This window comes from Phocoena sinus, chromosome 1 (assembly GCF_008692025.1).
Source record: "Phocoena sinus isolate mPhoSin1 chromosome 1, mPhoSin1.pri, whole genome shotgun sequence".
NCBI lineage: Eukaryota > Metazoa > Chordata > Mammalia > Artiodactyla > Phocoenidae > Phocoena > Phocoena sinus.
The window spans coordinates 98,833,919-98,857,511 of NC_045763.1; the positions used below are offsets into that span (position 1 = coordinate 98,833,919).

Consider the following 23,593-nt stretch of genomic DNA (forward strand, 5'->3'; position numbering starts at 1 on the left):
ATGTTTCTTCAGTAGAAGGATGAATGAGGCATAGATATGTTCCCCACATTTTCATGTGGAGAAGTTCATAGACCAAATGTAGAGTGTATATGCATCTCAGGGTATATAAGAAACTGGTGGATCAAGTCACTGACCTCCACAGCTGAATGACCAGCCTATCCCTGATCCCAGGGCTTCCTTCAGTCCCTGAGCACTGACATGGTATGTGTCACTGACTCAGCCTCCTCTAAGAATGGGTCTATTGCTTACTTCTAGAGTGCTTAATTTAATGTTAAGCATCTTTAGCTTGCTGAATTGAAACAAACGTGGTGTCCAAGATGAACCAATTGGTTCCTCAGTTCAGAGACTAAAAGAGCAAGAAGTTTGGGGAAACTTTCCAGAAAAGATTCACAGCTCAAACCCAAGGTGATGCTGGAGATCCTTGAACCCTGGACATATGTGTCCTCTGATCTCTGGTGCCACTTTGCAGAGCCAGGTCACTTATGTCCTCTTTTCTTCCTTCTACATTTTAGGGCAAGAATATCTCAGCATGGGCATGAGTAGCTTGAAATTGCTGAAGTATGTCCTGTTTTTCTTCAATTTGATCTTCTGGGTAAGTCTGTCTCTTCTGAGCATGGTTGAACTCACCTCTTCCTAGCTACACTTTACTTCTCTCTCCTCTCCTGAAGAGCCTGGTGTGGAGTGGAACCCACACATGCCCAGGTCAGGTGCAGTATACACAGCCTAAGAAGAAGGGGATGATAATTTTCTCCCCTCTTTCCATCCTGCCATAATATAAGCCTGCAAAATTGAAAGATACCAGTGCAGTAGAGGATACTGTTTCTCTGGGAGCTTTAGGCTATTACTGCTCACTGCTGACATCTACGGGTCAGAAACCTAAGACTCTACATTCCCTGTATTTAATGGCTCTTTTCTTCTTGCTCCCCCGATGCCCAAACCTAACCCCTTGGAAAGAATAGATGATTGAAAAGGAAGTCACCTTTTCTGGGGAGGTGTCACTATACCAGATTAAGCAATTGAATTTCAGACATAGGATAGGTTGGTACTCATGTTTCTATGAGAAAATTCTTAAAAGTTTGGCTTCTCTAGTTTTCTGCCAAGAAAGATGAACTTCTCAACCAGGGTATTCCCTTTACATGGTTGTGGTTTCCAAAGGGAAGACCATATATAAGTACTTGAGGGAACAAGGAGTAGGGATCTGAATCATGAAGATCTGGAAGCAAGAGTGGGAATCTGAAGCCTGAAGATACTGTGTTACCCATAGGAATGAGCTTTCCCTGGTATCTGATATGGGTAGGATGAGGCATGAGTGGGACATCACAGGAGATGATAACTTTTTTTCTAAGGGCATGGGGAAATCTGGGTAAAGAGTTTGTTGTGTAGAACCAATAGAAAAAGGTGATTATAATCTCATGTAAGTGAGTATGAGGAGATATTCAAGGACCACATTTTATTTCAGAATGTTATGTGATTCTCCTTTCAGCTCTGTGGCTGTTGCATTTTGGGCTTTGGGATCTACCTCCTGATCCATAACAACTTTGGAGTGCTCTTCCATAAACTCCCCTCTCTCACGCTGGGCAATGTGCTTGTCATCGTGGGTTCCATTATCATGGTGGTTGCCTTCCTGGGCTGCATGGGATCCATCAAGGAGAATAAGTGCCTGCTTATGTCGGTGAGTTACTCTCACAGTTGATGTGGTGCCCTAAGTGGGGCGACATGATGCCTTGGCTTAAGCCACAAGCAAGATATTTTCTGGCAACTCACCTATTAGTGCAGGGAAATCATAGGAACATAAAATTGGCACCTCAGGTCAGTCCACTCTATCTAGACCAGTAGTATTTTGTTCTTGACTGTGGTCCTAGGGATAGATAAGAGAGGGCATTGTTATCCTCCTTGACATCCATTTTACACTGTTAATGACGACCTTATCATTATAATTTGCCTTCATAACTTTTATTTCTTCTTTCTTTTTCCTATAGATTTCATCATTTATTTTATTTTTAAAATTTTTATTAGAGTATAGTTGATTAACAATGTTGTGTTGGTTTCCAGTGTACAACAAAGTGAATCTATTATACATAAACATATATCCACTCTTTTTTTGTTTTTAGATTCTTTTCCCATGTAGGCCATTACAGAGTATTGAGTAGAGTTCCCTGTGCTATACAGCAGGTTCTTATTAGTTATCTACTTTATATATAGTAGTGTTTCTATGTCAATCCCAATTTCCCAATTTATCTCCCCCCATTTCTTATTTATATCTGGTTGAAATCAACTGTCATCCATCTGCCTAAATCCTCCTCACATTAGTATATATTTCCAGGATCTGACTCAGAGTCACTAACTGATGGAAAATATAGTCTCTAGATTCTTCTGAGTGCTGTAACCCTCCTAAAATGGCAGAGGATGCTTACCTATCTGATATCTGCACTAGTTACACCATAGTTTGAGTGACCCAAATGGGTGAAGGCCTAGGCTGCAGATATTGAGGTCTAACATGAGAGATGCTAGAGCTTTTCACTTGCTCCCTGTCAGTTACCTATCCTAAGGAACACCTTTAGACTTAGGTTTTTCCTGTAAGATCTATGGAGGAAGAGCTCTTCATTCCTCTGGTGTGCTCAGAACAGAGCTCGGTATAACAGTGCCACTATATCCATAAATATGGGTTCCCAATCACCTTTCTTTTTCCTCAAGTCATGTGGTTAATCTTCTTTCCATTATGGGTGAACTGTTAAACTGGAGTCAAAAGATAGAATAAGAGGGCTTCCCTGGTGACACAGTGGTTAAGAATCCACCTGCCAATGCAGGCGACATGGCTTCGAGCCCTGCTCCAGGGAGGTCCCACATGTCGCAGAGCAACTAAGCCCATGTGCCACAACTACTGAGCCTGCACTGTAGAGCCCTGCGAACCACGACTACTGAAGCCCATGTGCCTAGAGCACATGCTCTGCAACAAGAGAAGCCACTGCAATGAGAAGCCGGCACACAGCAACGAAGACCCAACACAGCCAAAAATAAATTAATTAATTAAAAAAGAAAACAAAAGGGGGATAGAATAAGAAAGTCCTTGTTCTCAGATAGTTCCCAGACTAGTGGCAAAAGATGGAAGATTATAGACTTGGGAAAAAGGTTTTAAGTAGTCAAAATTTGTGTTGGGGTAAAAAATGAAGGAAAGTGAATAAGTGAAAATGTGTTTTCTGTTAATTGTGATTGGCATAAGCACCTAGAGTTGGAGATAAATATGAGTTAAGATCATGATTAGAGCACATTTTCTCCCCATCTGTACAGGGCTCCTCTCAACCTCTAGCATTACCTTCCTCCACCCTAAAAAAGCCCTTTGCTTGCAGAAAGGACCAGGCCCCAAATTCTAAAGACACATGGTTCAGTTTACTGGTTTTTGCTCAGTTGTTTCAATAGGCTGATGCTAAAACTTCTTCATTGATTCAACAAATAGTGTTGCCTATTCATTATGCACATGGAGCTCAGTGGGCACAATGGGTAGAAGCACAATGGGAAGAAGAGAACAAAGTTTGAAGACAGCTGATCTGCCCTCTAGAGTCTTAGAGTATAGTTGTAGGAAAAGAACAAATATTCCTCACAAAACAAGAGAAAGCTTATGAAGGCTCAAACAGGCAGGAACAGAACCTCCTGCACATGTGCAGAGACATGCCTGGATGCTCCCAGGGTGGAGTAGAAGTGGGGGAGGCATGAGGATCAGTGCTGTGAGCATCTCTCTTCTTTGCCCCAGTTCTTTGTCCTGCTGCTGATTATCCTCCTTTCTGAGGTGACCTTGGCCATCCTGCTCTTCGTGTATGAACAGAAGGTAAGTTATAGAGAATCAGACTCATTGTTGTATTGCTAAGAGTGGGTAGTGTGCAGTGGAGAAGAAATTGGCACAAAATAAGTCCTATAATAGAGTTAGAATCAAAGTAGAAGGATGAAGGAAAGAGGGATTAATTGCAATTGGGGAGAGAAAAAAAATCATGAAGGAGATTGCATTTGAGTGCTGTTTTGAAGGATGAATAGGAAGAACGGTAAAAAAGCAAGTTTATCTTCCTCCTATTTACCTGTTTACTTTTCTCCATGTGTTTGGCAGTACAGAATATCTGTCTCAGTGCCTAAGAGAACTCATGCTTTGATTGTCCGTTTTCCTCCTTTGTAAAACCAGAGTTCTGGAAGGACAAGAGACCACTGTGTACTTCTTCCTTCAATGCCATCTCATCCTCAGCATTTCTTCCTATGTATAAGCTCCCTCCCCTCACTTCCTAGTTCTGAGGAGACCATTTGGAAGGGAGGAGCAGATGGAACCATTTTATTAGCCTACATTAGAAATTCGTTGTTCCTTGAACTCACTTGCTTTTTACAATGTCTTCTCTGCTGGAATGTGCCCCACCCAGCTGAATGACTATGTGGCTGAGGGTCTGACTGACAGCATCCAGCAATATTACTCAGACAACAGCACCAAGGCGGCATGGGACTCCATCCAGTCATTTGTGAGTACCAGTGGAATTCTCCTCAGCTCAGCCCAGACATAATTTTCCAACCTCAGTCCCTGGGGACTAGACGGGTCTTCCTTTCATGAAAGTTTCAGAATCTAAGGTCCACAGCTCCTAGGTTAAGAATAATGTTTGGCTATCACAAACAGGAGAGCACAGGAATCAGCTTGATTGGTACAAAGTTGTCTACATTCTCTTTTACCCTTCATCCACTCAGGCTCATTTTTTAAGCCTTACTAAGATGTAAGAAACACCCAAACATGTTATACTGGATTCGTTTATGTATTTTCCAAAATTTTTCTGAAAACAGAAATTGTTTAATGCAAGAAATCTCTTTTGAAGTCCTGAGTAGCCCAAATCATTCTTGTTATCTAGCTCACCAGCACCCCATTCGTCATACCCTAACCCACCAACAAACATACGTATTAACTCCTGCCTTGGTGTGTTGGGGTCGGGGGCCAGCATGACACTGGCACAGCTTGTGTCTCAGACAATACAATTATGACCACATGGAGCCACCTGTGGCCCTGCTATGCCTGCTTAGTGTGGAGTAAAAGAAATAGCACAGGGCTTCCCTGGTGGCGCAGTGGTTGAGAGTCCACCTGCCGATGCAGGGGACACGGGTTCGTGCCCCGGTCCGGAAAGATCCCACATGCTGCAGAGCGGCTGGGCCCATAAGCCATGGCCGCTGAGCCTGCGCGTCCGGAACCTGTGCTCCGCAACGGGAGAGGCCACAACAGTGAGAGGCCCGCGTACCGCAAAAAAAAAAAAAAAAGAAATAGCACAGGAATTAAAGCCCAGAGACCAGGATTGGGTAGTCTTGGAAAAGTCACTTAACCTTTCTGGATCCCCAATTCTTTCTTTTTCTTTCTTTCTTTTTTTTTTAAAATCCTGTTTAGAAGCCTTCTTATTATAGAATTTCTAGACTTATACAAAAGAAAAGAGAATAATAGAAAAATGTATCTCTGGGTACATATCACCCAGCTTCAATAGTCAACATTTTGCCAATGTTGTTTTAGCTAACCCTCTATACTTTTTTTGCTAGTATTTATTAAAGCAAATAATAGATATTATATCATTTAAAATTAAATATAAAGATAATAACTTCCTTTTTAACAAACACTTTATTTATTTATTTATTTATTATTATTTTTGTGTGTGGTACGTGGGCCTCTCACCGCTGCGGCCTCTCCCGCTGCAGAGCACAGGCTCCGGAGGCGCAGACTCAGCGGCCATGGCTCACGGGCCCAGCCGCTCCGCGGCATGTGGGATATTCCTGGACTGGAACACGAACCCGCGTCCCCTGCATCGGCAGGCGGACTCTCAACCACCGATCCACCAGGGGAGCTCCAAACACTTTATATTTTTAGAGCAGTCTTGGGTTTACAACAGAACTGAGAGGGAGGTACAGAGATTTCTCATATACTCCCACAAATGCATAGCCTCCCCCATTATCAACATCACCAGAATGGTACATTTTTTTAGATGAAGGATGAGCCTACATTGACACATGATTATCATCCAAAGTCCATAGTTAACATTAGGGTTCGCTCTTGGTGTTGCACATTCTATGCATTTGAACAAACTTATAATGACATATGTGCATCATTATAATATCATACAGAGTAGTTTCCCTGCCCTAAAAATCCTCTGTGCTCTGCCTATTTATACCTCCTCCTACCCTCATCCTTGGCAACCACTGATCTTTTTATTGTCTCCATAGTTTTGCCTTTTCCAGAATGTCATATAGTTGAAGTCATACTGTATATAATCATTTCAAGCTGGCTTCTTCCACTTACTAATATACTTTTAAGATCCCTCCATGTCTTTTCATGGCTTGATAGCTCATTTACTTTTAATGTTAATATTCCATTTTCTGGATATACCACAGTTTACTTAATTATTCACCTATTGAAGGACATCTTGGTTGCTTCCAAGTTTTGGCAATTATGAATAAAGCTGCTATAGTCATCCATGAGCAGTTTTTTTTCTGTGGACATAACTTTTCAACTCCTTTGGATAAATACTGAGGAACATGATTGCTGGTTCATTTGGTGAAAGTATGTATAATTTGTAAAAAGCCTCCAAATGGTCTTCCAAAGCATCTGTACCATTTCTCATTCCCACCAGCAATGTATGGGTGTTCCTGTTGCTCCACATCTCATGAGTATTTAGTGTCAGTGTTCCAGATTTTGACCACCTTCATAGGTGTGTACTGGTAGCTCATTGTTTTAATTTTCATTTCCTTGATGACGTATAATGCGGATTTTCATATGTTTATTTGCCATCTGTATATCTTCTGTGGTGAGGTGTCTGTTAAGGTCATTGGTTCATTTTTTAATCAGGTTGGTTGTTTTCTTATTGTTGAGTTTTAAGAGGTTTTTTTTTTAAATATTTAGGCAAAAATCCTTTATCAGATGTGCCTTTTGCAAATATTTTCTCCCAGTCTGTGGCTTGTCTTCTAATTCTCCTGATATTGTCTTTTGCAGAATATAAGTTTTTAATTTTAACTGAGTCCAGCTTATCAATTATTTCTTTCATGGGTCATACCTTTGGTGTTTCTTCTAAAAATATATCTTCATAATCAAGGTCATGTAGGTTTTCTCCTGTATTATCTTCTAGGATTTTTATAGTTTTGTGTTTTACTTTTAGGTCTATGATCTATTTGGAGTTAATTTTTGTGAAGGGTGTAAGGTCTCAGTCTAGATATTTTCTTTCTTTCTCTCTCTCTCTCTCTTTTTTTTTTTTTTGCATGTGAATATCCAGTTGTTCCAGCACCATTTGTTAAACAGACTATCTTTTTTCCATTGTATTGCCTTTGCTCTTTTGTCAAAGATCATTTGACTATATTTTTGCAGGCCTGTTTCTGGGCTCTCTAAATCTATTTGTCTATTCTTTCACCAATACCGTACTGTCTTGATTACTGTAGCTTTAGTAAGCCTTGAAGCTGGGTAACATCAGTCCTCCAACTTTGTTCTTTTTCTTCAATATTGTATTGACTATTCTCAGTCTTTTGCCTCTCTATATAAACTTTAGAATCAGTTGGTTCATATTCAAAAAATAACTGGCTGGGATTTTGATTGGGGTAACACTGAATCTATAGATCAAGTTGGGAAGAACTGATACCTTAACATTGAGTCTTCCTATCCACGAACATGGCATATCTCCCCATTTACTTGGTTCTTCTTCGATTTTGTTCATCAGAGTTTTATGAGTTTTTTTCTCATACAGATCTTTTTTTTTTTTTAAACATCTTTATTGGGGTATAATTGCTCCACAATGGTGTGTTAGTTTCCGCTCCATAACAAAGTGAATCAGTTATACAGATACACATGCTCCCACATGTCTTCCCTCCTGCGGCTCCCTCCCCCCCACTCCCCCATCCCACCCCTCCAGGCCGTCACAAAGCACAGAGCTAATATCCTGTGCCTTGCGGCTGCTTCCCTCTAGCTATCTACTTTACTACGTTTGTTAGTGTGTATATGTCCATGACTCTCTCTCACCCTGTCAAAGCTCACCCTTCCCCCTCCCCATATCCTCAAGTCTGTTCTCCAGTAGGTCTGCGTCTTTATTGCTGTCTTACCCCTAGGTTCTTCATGACATTTTTCCTTAAATTCCATATATATGTGTTAGCATACGGTATTTGTCTTTTTCTTTCTGACTTACTTCACTCTGAATGACAGACTCTAGGTCTATCCATCTCATTACAAATGGCTCAATTTCATTTCTTTTTAAGGCTGAGTAATATTCCATTGTATATATGTGCCACATCTTCTTTATCCATTCATCCGATGATGGGCGCTTAGGTTGTTTCCATCTCCAGGCTATTGTAAATAGAGCTGCAATGAACATTTTGGTACATGACTCTTTTTGAATTTTGGTTTTCTCAGGGTATATGCCCAGTAGTGGGATTGCTGGGTCATATGGTAATTCTATTTGTAGTTTTTTAAGGAACCTCCATACTGTTCTCTATAGTGGCTGAACCAATTCACATTCCCACCAGCAGTGCAAGAGTGTTCCATTTTCTCCACACCCTCTCCAGCATTTATTGTTTCTAGATTTTTTGATGATGGCCATTCTGACTGGTGTGAGATGATATCTCATTGTAGTTTTGATTTGCATTTCTCTAATGATTAATGATGTTGAGCATTCTTTCATGTGTTTGTTGGCATTCTGTATATCTTCTTTGGAGAAATGTCTATTTAGGTCTTCCGCCCATTTTTGGATTGGGTTTTTTGTTTTTTTGTTATTGAGCTGCATGAGCTGCTTGTAAATTTTGGAGATTAATCCTTTGTCAGTTGCTTCATCTGCAAATATTTTCTCCCATTCTGAGGGTTGCCTTTTGGTCTTGATTATGGTTTCCTTTGCTGTGCAAAAGCTTTGAAGTTTCATTAGGCCCCATTTGTTTATTTTTGTTTTTATTTCCATTACTCTAGGAGGTGGGTCAGAAAGGATCTTGCTGTGATTTATGTCATAGAGTGTTCTGCTTATGTTTTCCTCTAAGAGTTTGATAGTTTCTGGCCTTACATTTAGGTCTTGAATCGATTTTGAGCTTATTTTTGTGTATGGTGTTAGGGAGTGATCTAATCTCATACTTTTACATGTACCTGTCCAGTTTTCCCAGCACCATTTATTGAAGAGTCTGTCCTTTCTCCACTGTACATTCCTGCCACCTTTATCAAAGATAAGGTGTCCATATGTGTGTGGGTTTATCTCTGGGCTTTCTATCCTGTTCCCATTGATCTATCTTTCTGTTTTTGTGCCAGTACCATACTGTCTTGATTTCAGTAGCTTTGTAGTATAGTCTGAAGTCAGGGATCCTGATTCCTCCAGCTCCTTTTTTCGTTCTCAAGATTGCTTTGGCTATTCGGGGTCTTTTTTGTTTCCATACAAATTGCGAAATTTTTTGTTCTAGTTCTGTGAAAAATGCCAGTGGTAGTTTGATAGGGATTGCATTGAATCTGTAGATTGCTTTGGGTAGTAGAGTCATTTTCACAATGTTGATTCTTCCCATCTAAGAACATGGTATATCTCTCCATCTATTTGTATCATCTTTAATTTCTTTCATCAGTGTCTTATAATTTTCTGCATACAGGTCTTTCGTCTCCATAAGTAGGTTTATTCCTAGATATTTTATTCTTTTTGTTGCAATGGTAAATGGGAGTGTTTTCTTGATTTCACTTTCAGATTTTTCATCATTAGTATATAGGAATGCCAGAGATTTCTGTGCATTAATTTTGTATCCTGCTATTTTACCAAATTCATTGGTTAGCTCTAGTAGTTTTCTGGTAGCATCTTTAGGATTCTCTATGTGTAGTATCATGTCATCTGCAAACAGTGACAGCTTTACTTCTTCTTTTCCGATTTGGATTCCTTTTATTTCCTTTTCTTCTCTGATTGCTGTGGCTAAGACTTCCAAAACTATGTTGAATAAGAGTGGTGAGAGTGGGCAACCTTGTCTTGTTCCTGATCTTAGTGGAAATGCTTTCAGTTTTTCACCATTGAGGATGATGTTTGCTGTGGGCTTGTCATATATGGCCTTTATTATGTTGAGGAAAGTTCCCTCTATGCCTACTTTCTGCAGGGTTTTTATCATAAATGGGTGTTGAATTTTGTTGAAAGCTTTCTCTGCATCTATTGAGATGACCATATGGTTTTTCTCCTTCAATTTGTTAATATGGTTTATCACATTGATAGATTTGCATATATTGAAGAATCCTTGCATTCCTGGAATAAACTCCACTTGATCATGGTGTATGATCCTTTTAATGTGCTGTTGGATTCTGTTTGCTGGTATTTTGTTGAGGATTTTTGCATCTATATTCATCAGTGATATTGGCCTATAGTTTTCTTTGTTTGTGACATCCTTTTCTGGTTTTGGTATCAAGGTGATGGTGACCTCGTAGAAGGAATTTGGGAGTGTTCCTTCCTCTGCTATATTTTGGAAGAGTTCAAGAAGGATAAGTGTTAGCTCTTCTCTAAACGTTTGATAGAATTCACCAGTGAAGCCATCTGGTCCTGGGCTTTTGTTTGTTGGAAGATTTTTAATCACAGTTTCAATTTCAGTGCTTGTGATTGGTCTGTTCATATTTTCTATTTCTTCCTGATTCAGTCTTGGCAGGTTGTGCATTTCTAAGAATTTGTCCATTTCTTCCAGATTGTCCATTTTATTGGCATAGAGTTGCTTGTAGTAATCGCTCATGATTTTTTTTATTTCTGCAGTGTCAGTTGTTACTTCTCCTTTCTCATTTCTAATTCTATTGATTTGAGTCTTCTCCCTTTTTTTCTTGATGAGTCTGGCTAGTGGTTTATCTATTTTGTTTATTTTCTCAAAGAACAAGCTTTTAGTTTTATTGATCTTTGCTATCGTTTCCTTCATTTCTTTTTCATTTATTTCTGATCTGATTTTTATGATTTCTTTCCTTCTGCTAGCTTTGGGGTTTTTTTGTTCTTCTTTCTCTAATTGCTTGAGGTGCAAGGTTAGGTTGTTTATTCGAGATGTTTCCTGCTTCTTAAGATGGGCTTGTATTGCTATAATCTTCCCCCTTAGAACTGCTTTTGCTGCATCCCATAGGTTTTGGGTCGTTGTGTCTCCATTGTCATTTGTTTCTAGGTATTTTTTTATTTCCTCTTTGATTTCTTCAGTGATCACTTCATTATTAAGTAGTGTCATAAAGATCTTGTACATATTTTGTTAGATTTATATTGAATACCTAAGTATTTCATTTTGGGGGGTGCTAGTGTAAATGGTATTGTGTTTTTAATTTCAAATTCCACTTATTCATTGTTGTAATATAGGAAAGCAATTGACCTTTGTATATTAACTTTATATTTTGCAACCTTGTTATAATTGCTTGTTAGTCCCAGGATTTTTTTTTGTCAATTCTTTCTGATTCTCTTCATAGATGATCATATCACCTGTGAACAAAAACAGTTTTATGTCTTCCTTCTCACTCTGTATACTCTTTCTTTCTTTCTTTTTTATATTTTTGTGTTCCCCTCTAAAGCTTTCACTGTGTACATCTCTTATTTTCCCTAATTCAGTTAACATTTTTATTACCAATATTTTGAATTCTTTATCTGTAAATTATTTCTATTGCATTATTTATTTATTCAGAGGTTTTCTTTTGCTCTTTCAATTGAGAGCAGGTCCTCTGCCTTTTCATTTTGCTTAACTGTCTCTGCCTCTATTAATCTAGGTGAAAGAGTTACCTATTGCAGTCTTGAAGGGGTGTTGTTATGTGGGAGTGTCCCTGTATAGACTATGCATGTCCAAAGCCTTTGGTGGGAGAGCTGGATTTGATGTGGATGCAAGTCACATCTTTCCTTAGTGTGTGCTGACAGCTATCACCTTGGTGGTGAGTGGGGCTAGAGATGGAAGGACTAGATCTAGACCCAGATGTAAGGTGGAACTTCCCCTCTGCTCAGTGATCATCACTGCCCTATCAGTGGCAGGGTCTAATCCAAGTTGCTGGAGCCAAAGCCCTGAGAGTCAGATCTGAACTGGCTCTGTTCCCTTTAAGTGTGTGTTTTCCCCTCTGCCTGCACTGGGGCCCCTGACCCAGAAAGAGGAAGTGCTGAAGCAAGTGGGACCCCTGTGAGCTCTTGGCTCATGTCAGCTGAAGACAGACATCTGAGCTGTCTTTGATGTGCTGCTTCACAGACACCTGTAATTGTTTCCCTCATTCTGCTCAGAAGCCGCCTTGGGTGCAAATCCCCTTGTCCCTCATAGCCAATCACTGCCCCCAGCCTCTGCTTCCCCTGCCCTGTTGTGGAGCCACACCTCAGGGCAGGTGGGGTCCGCATGAACTCTCAGTGTATGGCGGGCAGGGGGAAGGTGGTGGAACAGCCTCCATCAGAGATCTAGGATGTTTCTGATGCACTGCTTGAGTAAACACCAATGGCAGCTGCTGCTCCACCCAGGCTCTGCCCCGATACTGGGTCACCTCTGTGTTCCATGGTTTCCATCTTCTCCTTGGTCATGGTCACCCCAGATCAAGTGCTGCACTGTGACATGGAATGAATGGGGCCAGAGCATTTGCTTGGCTTGGGTTAGGGCATGTGAGTAGGTTGTTGCAAGAAATCTGGCAGCTGTTAAAGCAAACATCTCTCCACCCTGTCTTGGAGGCAAGCCAGCATGCATGCCCTCCTCACGAGTGGAGTCCAGGCTTCCACAGCCCTCCTGTTGATCCAACCAGTACTCCAGTCAGACAAGGTACCTTTTCACCCAAGCATAGGAACCCATGACTGGGGCTCCAAATTTGGGGTTCTCACCACTCACTCCCCAGCATCGGTATCCCACCCATGCGTTCTCCCTTTTACTCTGAGTTCCCTCCCAGGGGCACAGGTCCTGACCTAATCACTTTTTTCCCCTTCCTACCCAATTATATGTGTATTTTTTTTACAGCCTTGGTTGTACAGGATTTCTTCAGCCAGTTTTTAGTTAGTTTTCAGTGAGTTTTTTTTTTTTTTTTTTTTTTTTTTTTGCGGTACGCATGCCTCTCACTGTTGTGGCCTCTCCCGTTGTGGAGCACAGGCTCTGGACACGCAGGCTCAGCAGCCATGGCTCACGGGCCAGCCGCTCTGTGGCATGTGGGATCTTCCCGGACCGGGGCACGAACCCGTGTCCCCTGCATCAGCAGGTGAACTCTCAACCACTGCGCCACCAGGGAAGCCCTCAGTGAGAATTTTTCCACATGTAGATGTATTTTTGATGTGTTCATAGGGGGAGGTGAGCTTCACGTCCTCATACTCCACCATCTTGACCAATCTCTCCAGGCCACCTTTTAATTTTGATGATTTTCTCTATTGATTTCCTATTTTCAATTTCATTGATTTCTGCTTTAATTCTCATTTATTTTTCTTCTTACTTTGAACTTAATTTGCTTTTCTTTTTCTAGTTTTCTAAGATATACACTGAGATTATCGATTTTTTGATCTTTCTTCTTTTCTAATATTTTTATTCAATGTATCAATTTCCCTCTAAGCACTGCTTTTGCTGCATCCTATATATTTTTATAAGTTGTGTTTTCACGTGTGTTTTCATTTTTGTATAGATTTTCCAATATTTTTAAATTTCTCTTGAGATTTCTTCTCTGATCGTGTGTTATTTAGAAGTGTGTTGCTTAATCTTCTTGTAAAATAAGGTCTATTTAATATACCTAAAATTTTACAATAATTCTTTAATATCATTAATAAATGTCTAGAATCATTTATCTAAAAATATTATTTTTAATTGGTTTCTTCCAACCAAGATCCAAACAAGGTCTACATATTATATTTGGATAATATGTCTCTAAATCTCTTTTAATTTATGATAGTATCTCTCTGTGTTCATGCTATTTACTTGTGGAAAGACATTAGGTTGTTTTTCCTATAGAATTCCCCAATTTCTGGATTTGGCTATTTGCTTCTCAAAGAATTTTAGCATCAGGGAGTCTCTGTCTCCCATACTTGTGAATCTGGAGGCTTGATAAAGGTTCCATTTGTGGTGAGACTAACATAGATATTTCCTACAGCATCACATAAGCAGGCACAGAATATCTGATTGTCCTACTTTCTGTGATCTTAAGACTTGTTGGTGAGTGTCGGAGGACAGAGGGAACAAAAACTGCCAAACAAACTGAGAAGGCATCTTGAGACCAAAAAGCGAGGCATGCAGCTCCATATAATCAATGGATCAGCTTATTACAGGGTAACTTACAGAGTGAGATTGGGAGTGGGCAGATGATTTGGAGGCATTTGCAGATGCATTCCACACTGCCAAGGGGCCATTGGGATGGTCTTATAGGTAACCTAGGGTATGGGGGTAGATACTTGGAAACAGGACGTGCATCCCTAAGTCAAGATTAACCATCTTACATTCCATCACTTCAATATGTTCTTCCTCTTGTTGTATTTTCTTTGACATAACGTCCTAAGTTGCAGAAGATGCCATCCAGACAGTCCTCTCTAGTGCCAGCGCCTCTTTAGTCTTCTCTAGTTCCCAGGTGAACTGTAATTCCTTTTCTGTGCTAATATTTAGAGTACATAAAAAAGGCCATGCAACAGCTGCAATAGCTTGCTCACTTTTTTTTTCACCCCACTTTCACTTTGCTACCTCTTCGGTTAATACATCTAGTATGCCCTTTGGTGTTTTCAGGGTATCCCTCTACTCTTGCACCAACCTGAAGTGTTCCATAAATATAGCCAGATCACCCCACATGGAAATGGCTGGCCAACCTGGGATTTCCCCCACAGACAACAAGTTTTCCCTGTTTGGCCCCTTCACCCATTCCTGTATTATTTTCAGTCTCCTGCCTGGCTTGCCAATTGTCCAAGGATGGAGGGAATGAAAAGTGCCCAGTGAACTGAGTAGGCATCTTGAGACCAAAAAACAAGGCAGGCAGCTCCATATAATCACTGAGTCAGTTTATTATAGGGTAACTTACTCACAGGGTAGTATTAGGATCTGGAGGACAATGATCAGGAAGCATTCGCAGCTACACTCCACACTGCCAAGGAGCCATTGGGACAATTTTATAGTTAACTTAGGGTATGGAGGTAGATGCTTGGAAACAGGACATACATTCCTAAGTCAGAATGAATGGTAACTAGTCTTGTGGGCACTGGGAGTACATCAGCAAATGTTATCATCATTGTTTGGGACTAACAGAGCATAGAGGCCACAATATCTATTAATTACAAAGCTCTTTATGACATAGAAGTGATTTACTGTACCCTGGGTAGGGTCAGCGGTATGACAGGAGAAACTGTAAGGGCCCAAAATAGCATCAGCTATGCTAACAGCCATACAGTGGGTCTAGGTGTGGTCAGCCTGATCCCTCCATTATAAAGTCTCCTGTGTGCCTAATTTTTTATTCGTAAAATGTGAATAAATTAAATATGCCCTCTCTACTTCAAGAAGTTTTGTGTGAAGGAAATGGTATCACAGGTTTGAAAGTACTTAGTTCTAAGAAGCCATAGTAGTCAGGACAATTCTGGATTTTCTGCTATAGAGTCAGATCTGAAGGGCCTACCGTTTCTCCAAGGCCCATGGTTTTCTTTCTGTTATCTTACTAACCATCACTTGTTTGGGGTTTGGCTTTCAGCTGCAATGTTGTGGTGTAAATGGCACGAGTGATTGGATGGGCAGCCCACCAACATCTTGCCCCTCAGACTCACAAGTTAAGGTAATTTATTTTTAGAAACTTTTCTGCTATTGGCCACTGTGGTTAAACTTTTAATTACCTTAGAAACTCCAGTCGTACAGGACCTAGTCCTCCCAGCCAGAAACAGGAAACCTTAAACAAAAGAGAGACCAGGGAAACAACTCATATAACTAGACAAATAAGAAAAACAAACAAGAAAAAGAATAAGTTCATCTAGATTAGAGACGCCATGAAGAATCTTGCTACTCTAAACTATTACATTAGAGGGGAAAATTTATGTGATAGTGACAGAAGACTATGTCTAGATTTTTCTTGAGCAAGAATTAGGTCTTCTTATGGTTGAAAGTGAAATTGTAAGGTTGAAGCAGAAAAGCTTCTCTCTACCTGTTTCCCTGCTCTCCTTCCTTGGAGATGGCAGCATCCAACCCTTTAGCAGAATGCATCATAAGTGAAGGAGTGAGGAGTTGGGGAAGAGAGAGTAGACAGAACTTCTGACTAGACCCAGAGAAGAAGCCCAAATCAACTTTCAAATAGACTAAGTCCCTAAGGTCCTGTTACTCACTTGAGGTTGTTTGGAAATCTCTGGAATTTGGGAGGGTCTGTGAAGAAAGACTGGGACACCTACCAACCAGCAACTGCCCTGCAGCTTGGCAGGCCTATTATGTTTACTGGCTTTTGAAGCAGAAGCTGAAATGCAACCAGTCTTAGGATTGCATAGCCTATATTCCCATTTGTCAATCCCAAGACACTAATGAATATTCAAAAAACACAAAGACATATGTTGTTGACCTGCCTCTTAGGATCTAGTTTAACTCAGTGTGTAAAGATCTAAGACTTCTACTTTAGATGACACTGCAATGATAATAATACCAGGAAAGTCTCTAGTTTAATATTTTCTATTTTATGCCCATTTCTTCATCCATATAAAAATAATAAAAATATAATGCCTTGCCTAAGTCTCTTGGCATAAGGCAAAATACAAACTATCTTCCCAAATAAGCCTCCTGATAAAGTTGAGTAATATAGTAGTGTCATTTGTACTTGTAATTTTTTCTAGGGTTGCTATGTAAAAGCAAAACTGTGGTTTCACTCCAATTTCCTGTATATCGGAATCATCACTATCTGTGTATGTGTGATCCAGGTAAGAGCTTAACCAGAGGATTACTTTGAGGATTAAGTGAGATGTCATGTAATTTTTAGAATGGTATGAGGTACAAAAATATGAGCTTCCCCAGTAAAGTAGAAAATGATGTTATTACCAGTTTAAGGCATACAGAAAATATGCTGTAAGATCTATCTGGTCAATTTATCCCTAAGAGAAATGAGTGTTTCATTGTCAAATTAAAAGCCACCAAGCAGAACCTTACTTTGGTCCCTCACAGAGCTGGTCTGGAAAAGCCTGTGATGAATAAAGCGTTCTGCTTGAAAATTTGGCCTTGTGTGCTAAGCAGGAGTTGGTGATGAAAACTGTAATCAATTTCCTCATGCTTCTCTGCTTAGTTTGACGTCAGGGGTGAATGGGTGATAGTTTTTTTGTTTTTTTTTTATTATGTGATATTTCTACCATTTTTATACCCAAGTTTCTTGAGTATATCACAGATTAGCTAAGACCTAATCAAGAATCTCAGAGAGAAATGATTTTTCTCTACTTGAAAACCAAGGAGGCCTAAGGCAAGGGTAGAGATCACTCACTGCACAAAGTATTGACCTGTGCAGAGCTTGATTATACCAGCAGCAGGACTTCTGTGATTTATTAAGGAAACAAAAGTTGTCCCAACACTTTATACTCTACTGTCTTGCCATCATTACCCCCACTTGTCTCCCCACTGCCATTCTAAAGCTAAAGGAGAAAACTCCTGAGAAAGAATTAGAAGTGAGAGTAGGAAGGGTATTCTCAGTGTGATGGACAATTTCTTTTTCTCTGAGACTGATCCCAGGGACTGTGGGTGAGATGTTTCCACCTGTAAAGACCTCACACTTTCCCAACTGTTTCCTCAGGTATTGGGGATGTCCTTTGCACTGACGTTGAACTGCCAGATTGACAAAACCAGCCAGGTCCTAGGATTATGACCTGTGGCTGCCTTGTGCGGGAAAGACTTGTTTCATCACTGGAAATCCAAAATCACTTGTAACATGAAGCCATGAAGCTCTAAATGACCACCTCCTGAACTGGTGTCTGTGTCCCCCTCCCACCTCTTCCCTGTTGAGTCCCTGTCTCATACAACCAGAGAAGAGGGTGTTGGTCAGGCACTTCCCATCTCAGATAGCAAGACAATCCTTTATCATTCATGGCAGCAGCCTTGTCACTTATTAATAACTGAGCATTTGTCAGACATGAAAGTCCAAGAGAACCTGTGGTACTAATGGCTCAAGATCAAAGGATGGGTCTGCAGCTTGAGTTTTTGCATCTTCCCATTGTCAAACAAGTCTCTGGTCTCTAAATCATGCCCAATCCACTCTCCAAAGTCAACCAAGAGATAAGCTTAAGAGAGCTCTGGGGTCAGGTCCACTGGATCATTGTCACAATCCTCTGTTTCCTTTTGACTGGGGGCCTTGGCTACAGGAATGACAGAGTACCCTTTCTCCAAAGGTTAGGTTTCATTTCAATTTCTTTATTAAAGGGTCTTATTGATTCATCTAAGTCTTTCCAAAATAAACTATCCAATGACTCACACCCTGATTTCAGCCAATCTCTTAGCCTTTGATTTACATAACTATGAAGGAATTCAGCAGGATAGGTATTTCTGGTTGTTTAGGTAATAATTACATTCAAAAGAGTTCTGGTGTTATTTCTCTTTCAGATAAGGTTTTGTTAATGTACTATTTTAATTCTTCAATAAATAAAATAGCTTATGCTCTGTCAATCACTACATTCTCATTCCTTTGTCTCAAATATAATTTCCATGACTCAACCTAATTGCCCTGCCAGCAAGTTAGGGATATTAGTTATCTATTGCTGCATAATGAATTACTCCAAAACTTGTTGCTGAGAACAATGAACATTTATTATCTGACAGTTTTTGTTGATCATGAATCTGGGAGCAGCTTTATTGGGTGATTATGGCTCGTGATCGCTCACATGACTACAATCAAGACGTCAGCTGCAGTCATCTCAAGTCTCAAATAGAAGAGGATACAATTCCAAGTTCTCATATGGCTCCTGATAGGCATCAATTCTTTGCCACATGCACCTTTCCATAGCACTGCCTTATGACATGGAAGCTGATTCTCCCCATAGCAAGGTATTCAAGAGACAGCATGAAATACAGCACCCAAAACAAGCCATACACTCCTTTTATAACCTAACTCAGAAGTGCCATCACATCAGTCCTGCTGTAAACTATTCCTTAGAAGTAAGTTGAAAAGATCACACTCAAGGGGAGGAACTTACACAAGTGTGTAGATACTATGGGGTGGAGATCACTGGGGGCCATCTTAGAGGTGGTCAACTACACAATGTTTGTTGGGTCAGGAGAAGCTAAATTTAATTGTCTATATGATAACCATACTTTGAAAGCAAAAGATCAGAGCACATCTAATACAGAGTCAAATGTAGAGAAGTTAAAGAAAAGGGTGACAGAATTGGTTTCTATTCTCAAAGATTTGTGTAGGATCTCCAACTTTCTTTTAGGAAAACTGGTCAAATTCATAGTAGTTTATAGGGAAATGTATAGCTTTTGCACTTTCCTGAGGCAAAGGAGCAGAGGAGACATTCTCATGATTATCACAAGTATCAAACATGTCTCACATTCAACATGCACAAAATAAAACTTATTATATCTTCCAAGCCTGTTTCTCTTCTTTGTTCCCCCATATCAGTGAGTGATAAGATCACCTTCTGGTTGCCATAGCCAGAAACCTGGGCTTTGTCCTAACTCTAGCCTGCCCTTCACTCCCAACATCCAGTCAGTCATAAAGGTCTAAGGATTCAGCTACAAAATACCTAATTCATCCACTCTCCCCATTTCATTTCTTACCTATATTCCTTCAGTTGTCTATTATCTGTTCTCTTAGTACCCACTATTGACCCCATCTAAGCTATTCTCCATACAGTAGCCAAAATAATATTTCTAAAACATAAATAGAATCAGGAGACTTTTGAACCCTGGGTCAAGATGGCAGAGTAGGAAAAAGTGGAGTTTGCATCTCCTCACAGGTACAGCAGGGATGCATCAGAACAGTTCTCTCCGAACACCTTCTAGGCATTGATGGGGAACCTTAGACACCTGGGGGATGGGGGTGGGGGGGTCCCTGTGCAGCTGGGTGGAACGTGGGAGGGAAGGAGAGAGGGAAGGAGAGAGGGAAGAGTGATGGAGACGGGAGAGGGCTGGCACCCCTAAGGGGAGGGGCTGGGGGAGAAGAGAGGTTTCAACACTCAGGGGGACACACTAGTGGCAGGGGGATCAGCAGGGACAGGGGGGACCTTCAAGGGGCGGGGGGTCAGAGGGCTGCCCTGCAAAGGTCTGTGGGGGTAGGGACGGGGTGGTGCCTGTGTGTGTGGTCTGTGCCAGGCCCTTACACACCCCAGCCTGGGTTGTGTGTCCCCTGGTGGGGAGAAGGGTTGGGTGCTGGACAGTGGTGTTTGGAGGGTGGACCCAGGGAGGGGACCACTGTGGGAGGTGGGGAGATGACCTGGGGTGGCAGGGGGGAAGTGTTCCACAGCCAGGAAGGTTGGTGGAGGAGGCCCAGGCCACCAGGAAAGTGGGGCGCAATTGTTGAATGATGCACAGAGAGCAAGGCCACCATTGCAACACCCTCCTCTGCCCACCAGGCTGGCCTCCTTGGGCAGTGGCAGGGGCACACACCTAAGCAGGCTCAACCACCCCTAAAACCAGGGTTTCCCCCACCACTGAGGCCCCAGCAAGCCTGCTAGGGTGCTGGGCCTGAGCCCTAACCTCATGGAGATCTCTTCAGGCCATATAGGTCCCATGCCTGAGCCTTGCCCCTGCTGAGGCCTCCTCTGGCTTCTCAGGCCCTAATGGACCCAAGTACAACACCCCCCAGGGCTTCTGGGGGCCGCTTGGGTCCTGGTGGACCTGAGGACTGTCCCCCACAAAGCCTACAAAGGCTGCGCAGGTCCTGGTGGCCCATGTGCTGCCCCTGACAAAGCCCCTCCTAGGGCTGTGAGGGTCCAGGCAGGTCGAGCACCACCATTCTCCAAAGCCTCCTCAAGCCATGATGGCCCCTGTGGACACACCCATGGAAACCTGCCCCCAAGCTGGCTTGCATGAGCACATGTGCTCTGGGTCAGCTTCAGGAGCAGACACTGGTGAAAGAAACACATACAGAGGTGGGGCTGACACAAAGGGTACAGATAACTACCTAAAGGTGTTGGAGGCCCTCCTGGGGAGGCAGGGGTTGGATGTAGCTCACTGTGGGGGCAATGAAACTGATAGCAGACGCACCAGGGAATTTTAATTTTTTAATTAAAAAAACTTTTTTTTCAAAACCAACTTTATTCATGACACATATTTAAAAAAACTCCCACCCCCTGGAAATGAGCTAAAAAAAAAACAAAATCCACCTCCCACCTCCATGTCCCCACTTCCTCCCATTCCCTCCAAACAAAAGGGAAAAACAGGCAAAGGAAAACAAAGCAAAACAAAAAAAACTCCAAAACCCCCCAAAACAAGGTAGTGCATTTCCCCAGGGGAAAGGGGAAATTACACTGGAGCTGCTGGGAGCGGATAGGAGATCCTCTGGCTACAGAATCCTGCAAAGAAAGACAGACACTCAAAACAGAAAAAGAAACACAAAAGGAAACAAAATAGATCACCAGGCAATCTGGAGGGGCAGGGAGCCAGAAAAGAGGGGTGGAGTGGGTGGTAGACCTGGCAGGACAGGAACAGGCAGGAGGAGACTATGAAAGCTAGGGGGAAGATGGAGGGAAGGTAACAAGCAGAAGAGTTTGGTGTCCTTCCAGAGCCCTGGGTAAAAAAAAAACCTCCTACCACCCATGCCCACCTACTCTTGAGCAGCCCACAAGGGGGCAAAGGGGGACAGGGAAACAGGGGGAGCAGCTTGTGTGGTTGAGACGTGTCCATGGCGAATCCCCAGAGTGAATGAGCAGCCCCCTGCCCCACTCCCTGGGCCTTCCCTTACTCCCCAAAACAGGTCCCTCCTCAGCAGTTAGAGTTATGGGATTCTCCCCCCTTCCACAGTATATCTTTTTTTTTTTTTTTTGCGGTACGCGGGCCTCTCACTGTTGTGGTCTCTCCTATTGTGGAGCACAGGCTCCGGATGCGCAGGCTCAGCGGCCATGGCTCACGGGACCAGCCGCTCCACGGCATGTGGGATCCTCCCAGACCAGGGCACGAACCTGTGTCCCCTGCATCAGCAGGCAGACTCTCAACCACTGTGCCACCAAGGAAGCCCCATCTTTTTTTTTTTTAATATTTTTTTTCTATCAAGGTCATCTTCTGCTTTTCTTTTTATTCTTAATTCTATTTTTTCCCTTCTTTTCTCTTTTTTCCTCTCTCTCCTCCTAATACACACTTTTTTATAGTAAGGGGAATACCATGATGTCACTCTAGCCCGGCCCCTGTAGACATGACCCCAGGGCCTGCTGTTAAAACCACTGCAGAATCAAGAGCGGGAACTGCTGTAGTTGGTGGTCCGGGCACGGTATCAGGCTCGTGGGAAACCCTGGTCTGTTGTGCTGATGCCTGGTCTGTTGGTTTGTTTTGGGATCACCTTGATTTGTCTTCCTCTAAATAGGGACTCATCTAAGGCCAAGGAAGTCCTCACTGACTCTTTGTCTGAGAACTCTATATATGCAAACCCTTTGGGATGGCCACTAAATTTGTCACATAATATAGTAACAGAGTTGACTGAACCACAGCCATGAAAGTGTGCTTCCAGCTCTTCTGCTGTTGCACCATAGTCCACATTGCCAACATAGATGGAACAGGAATCAGCCTCCATCTTCTCAGTGGACATGATCACTGGGCCAGCGTTGTCTGCAGGTAGACTCATATTCACCTGCTTCTCTACCTCGTTCTGTAGCTCCTTTAGCTTCTCAGTTTCTTCTTCCATCTCCCTGACTCGAGCCTTGATCACTTCCAGCTCTGGGTTCTCAATGGTGCCATCCCTCAAGTCACCCTCGACCAGTCCCAGCTTCTCCTCCTCCTGGCTGCTGGGGGCTCGCGAGCCAGGCCCAGGGCCCAGAGCTCCCAGTGGGGCACGGGGCCAGGGCGGCTCCTCTTTGGGCTCGGGCTCTGGCTCAGGCTCCAGCAGCAGATCCTCAGGCTCCAGTTCCTCAGACTTCAAGCCATTCCTGTAGTACCCTGTGCCCCCCGGGACCCCCTCCCTGGCCTCCCCACCAGCCCCAGGCACAAGATGGTGCCACCGCTCCAGCCCAGAGCCCCAACCACCCGCAGCCTCCACTGCTGCTGCCACCACCACCACCACCACCATCACCCTAAAGTTAAAAGAATTTTTTTGGCTGCTGTGTTTTGTTGTTTCATTTTTATTTTTATTTTTCCTAATATATTTTTTATTTTTCTAATTTTATTTTATTTTTTATTCTTTGTTATTTTTCTGCTCTATTTTGCTTGTTGTCTTTTTTTGTTTCTTTTTGCTGCACCTCATGGCTTGTGGGATCTTAGTTTCCAGGCTGGAGGTTGAGCCTGAGCCCCTGTGGTGGCAGCATTGAACTAACAGAGAACTTCAGACACCAGGGAACATTAATCTCTGTGAGGTCTCACAGAGATCCTCACCTTGGCACCAAGACCCAGCTCCACCCAGCTGCCTGCAAACTCCAGTGTTGGATGCCACAAGCCAAACAAGCAGCAAGACAGGAACATAACCTCACCTAACAATAAAAATGAGATGACAGAGAAATATGTTACAGATAGAGGAGCAAGGCAAAAGCCTGCAAGACCAAATAAATGAAGAGGAAATAGGCAATCTACTTGAAAAAGAATTCAGAGTAATGATAGTAAACAT

General features: G+C 42.2%; 2 protein-coding genes across 2 annotated transcripts in view; one reads left to right on the forward strand and one right to left on the reverse strand.

The window, feature by feature from the left end:
• Positions 1-18,513, forward strand: part of CD53 (CD53 molecule) — a 36,115-nt gene extending 17,602 nt beyond the window's left edge. The window contains exons 2-8 of the mRNA XM_032642998.1: positions 513-592; positions 1,484-1,672; positions 3,749-3,823; positions 4,398-4,493; positions 15,587-15,667; positions 16,704-16,787; positions 17,645-18,513. Of these exons, the coding sequence (XP_032498889.1) occupies positions 530-592; positions 1,484-1,672; positions 3,749-3,823; positions 4,398-4,493; positions 15,587-15,667; positions 16,704-16,787; positions 17,645-17,716 (660 nt within the window). The 5' untranslated portion in view covers positions 513-529 and the 3' untranslated portion in view covers positions 17,717-18,513. The remainder of the gene's footprint in view (positions 1-512; positions 593-1,483; positions 1,673-3,748; positions 3,824-4,397; positions 4,494-15,586; positions 15,668-16,703; positions 16,788-17,644) is intronic.
• A 3,550-nt stretch (positions 18,514-22,063) lies between these two features.
• Positions 22,064-22,681, reverse strand: LOC116764270 (polyadenylate-binding protein 2-like). Its single transcript, XM_032652716.1, has one exon. It carries the CDS (start codon positions 22,679-22,681, stop codon positions 22,274-22,276), a length of 408 nt encoding a protein of 135 aa, XP_032508607.1. The 3' UTR covers positions 22,064-22,273.
• Positions 22,682-23,593: the final 912 nt, after the last annotated feature.

Excerpts from the sequence above, each read along its gene's own strand:
- LOC116764270 (XM_032652716.1), bottom strand. The coding sequence starts at position 22,681 with ATGGAAGAAGAAACTGAGAAGCTAAAGGAGCTACAGAACGAGGTAGAG.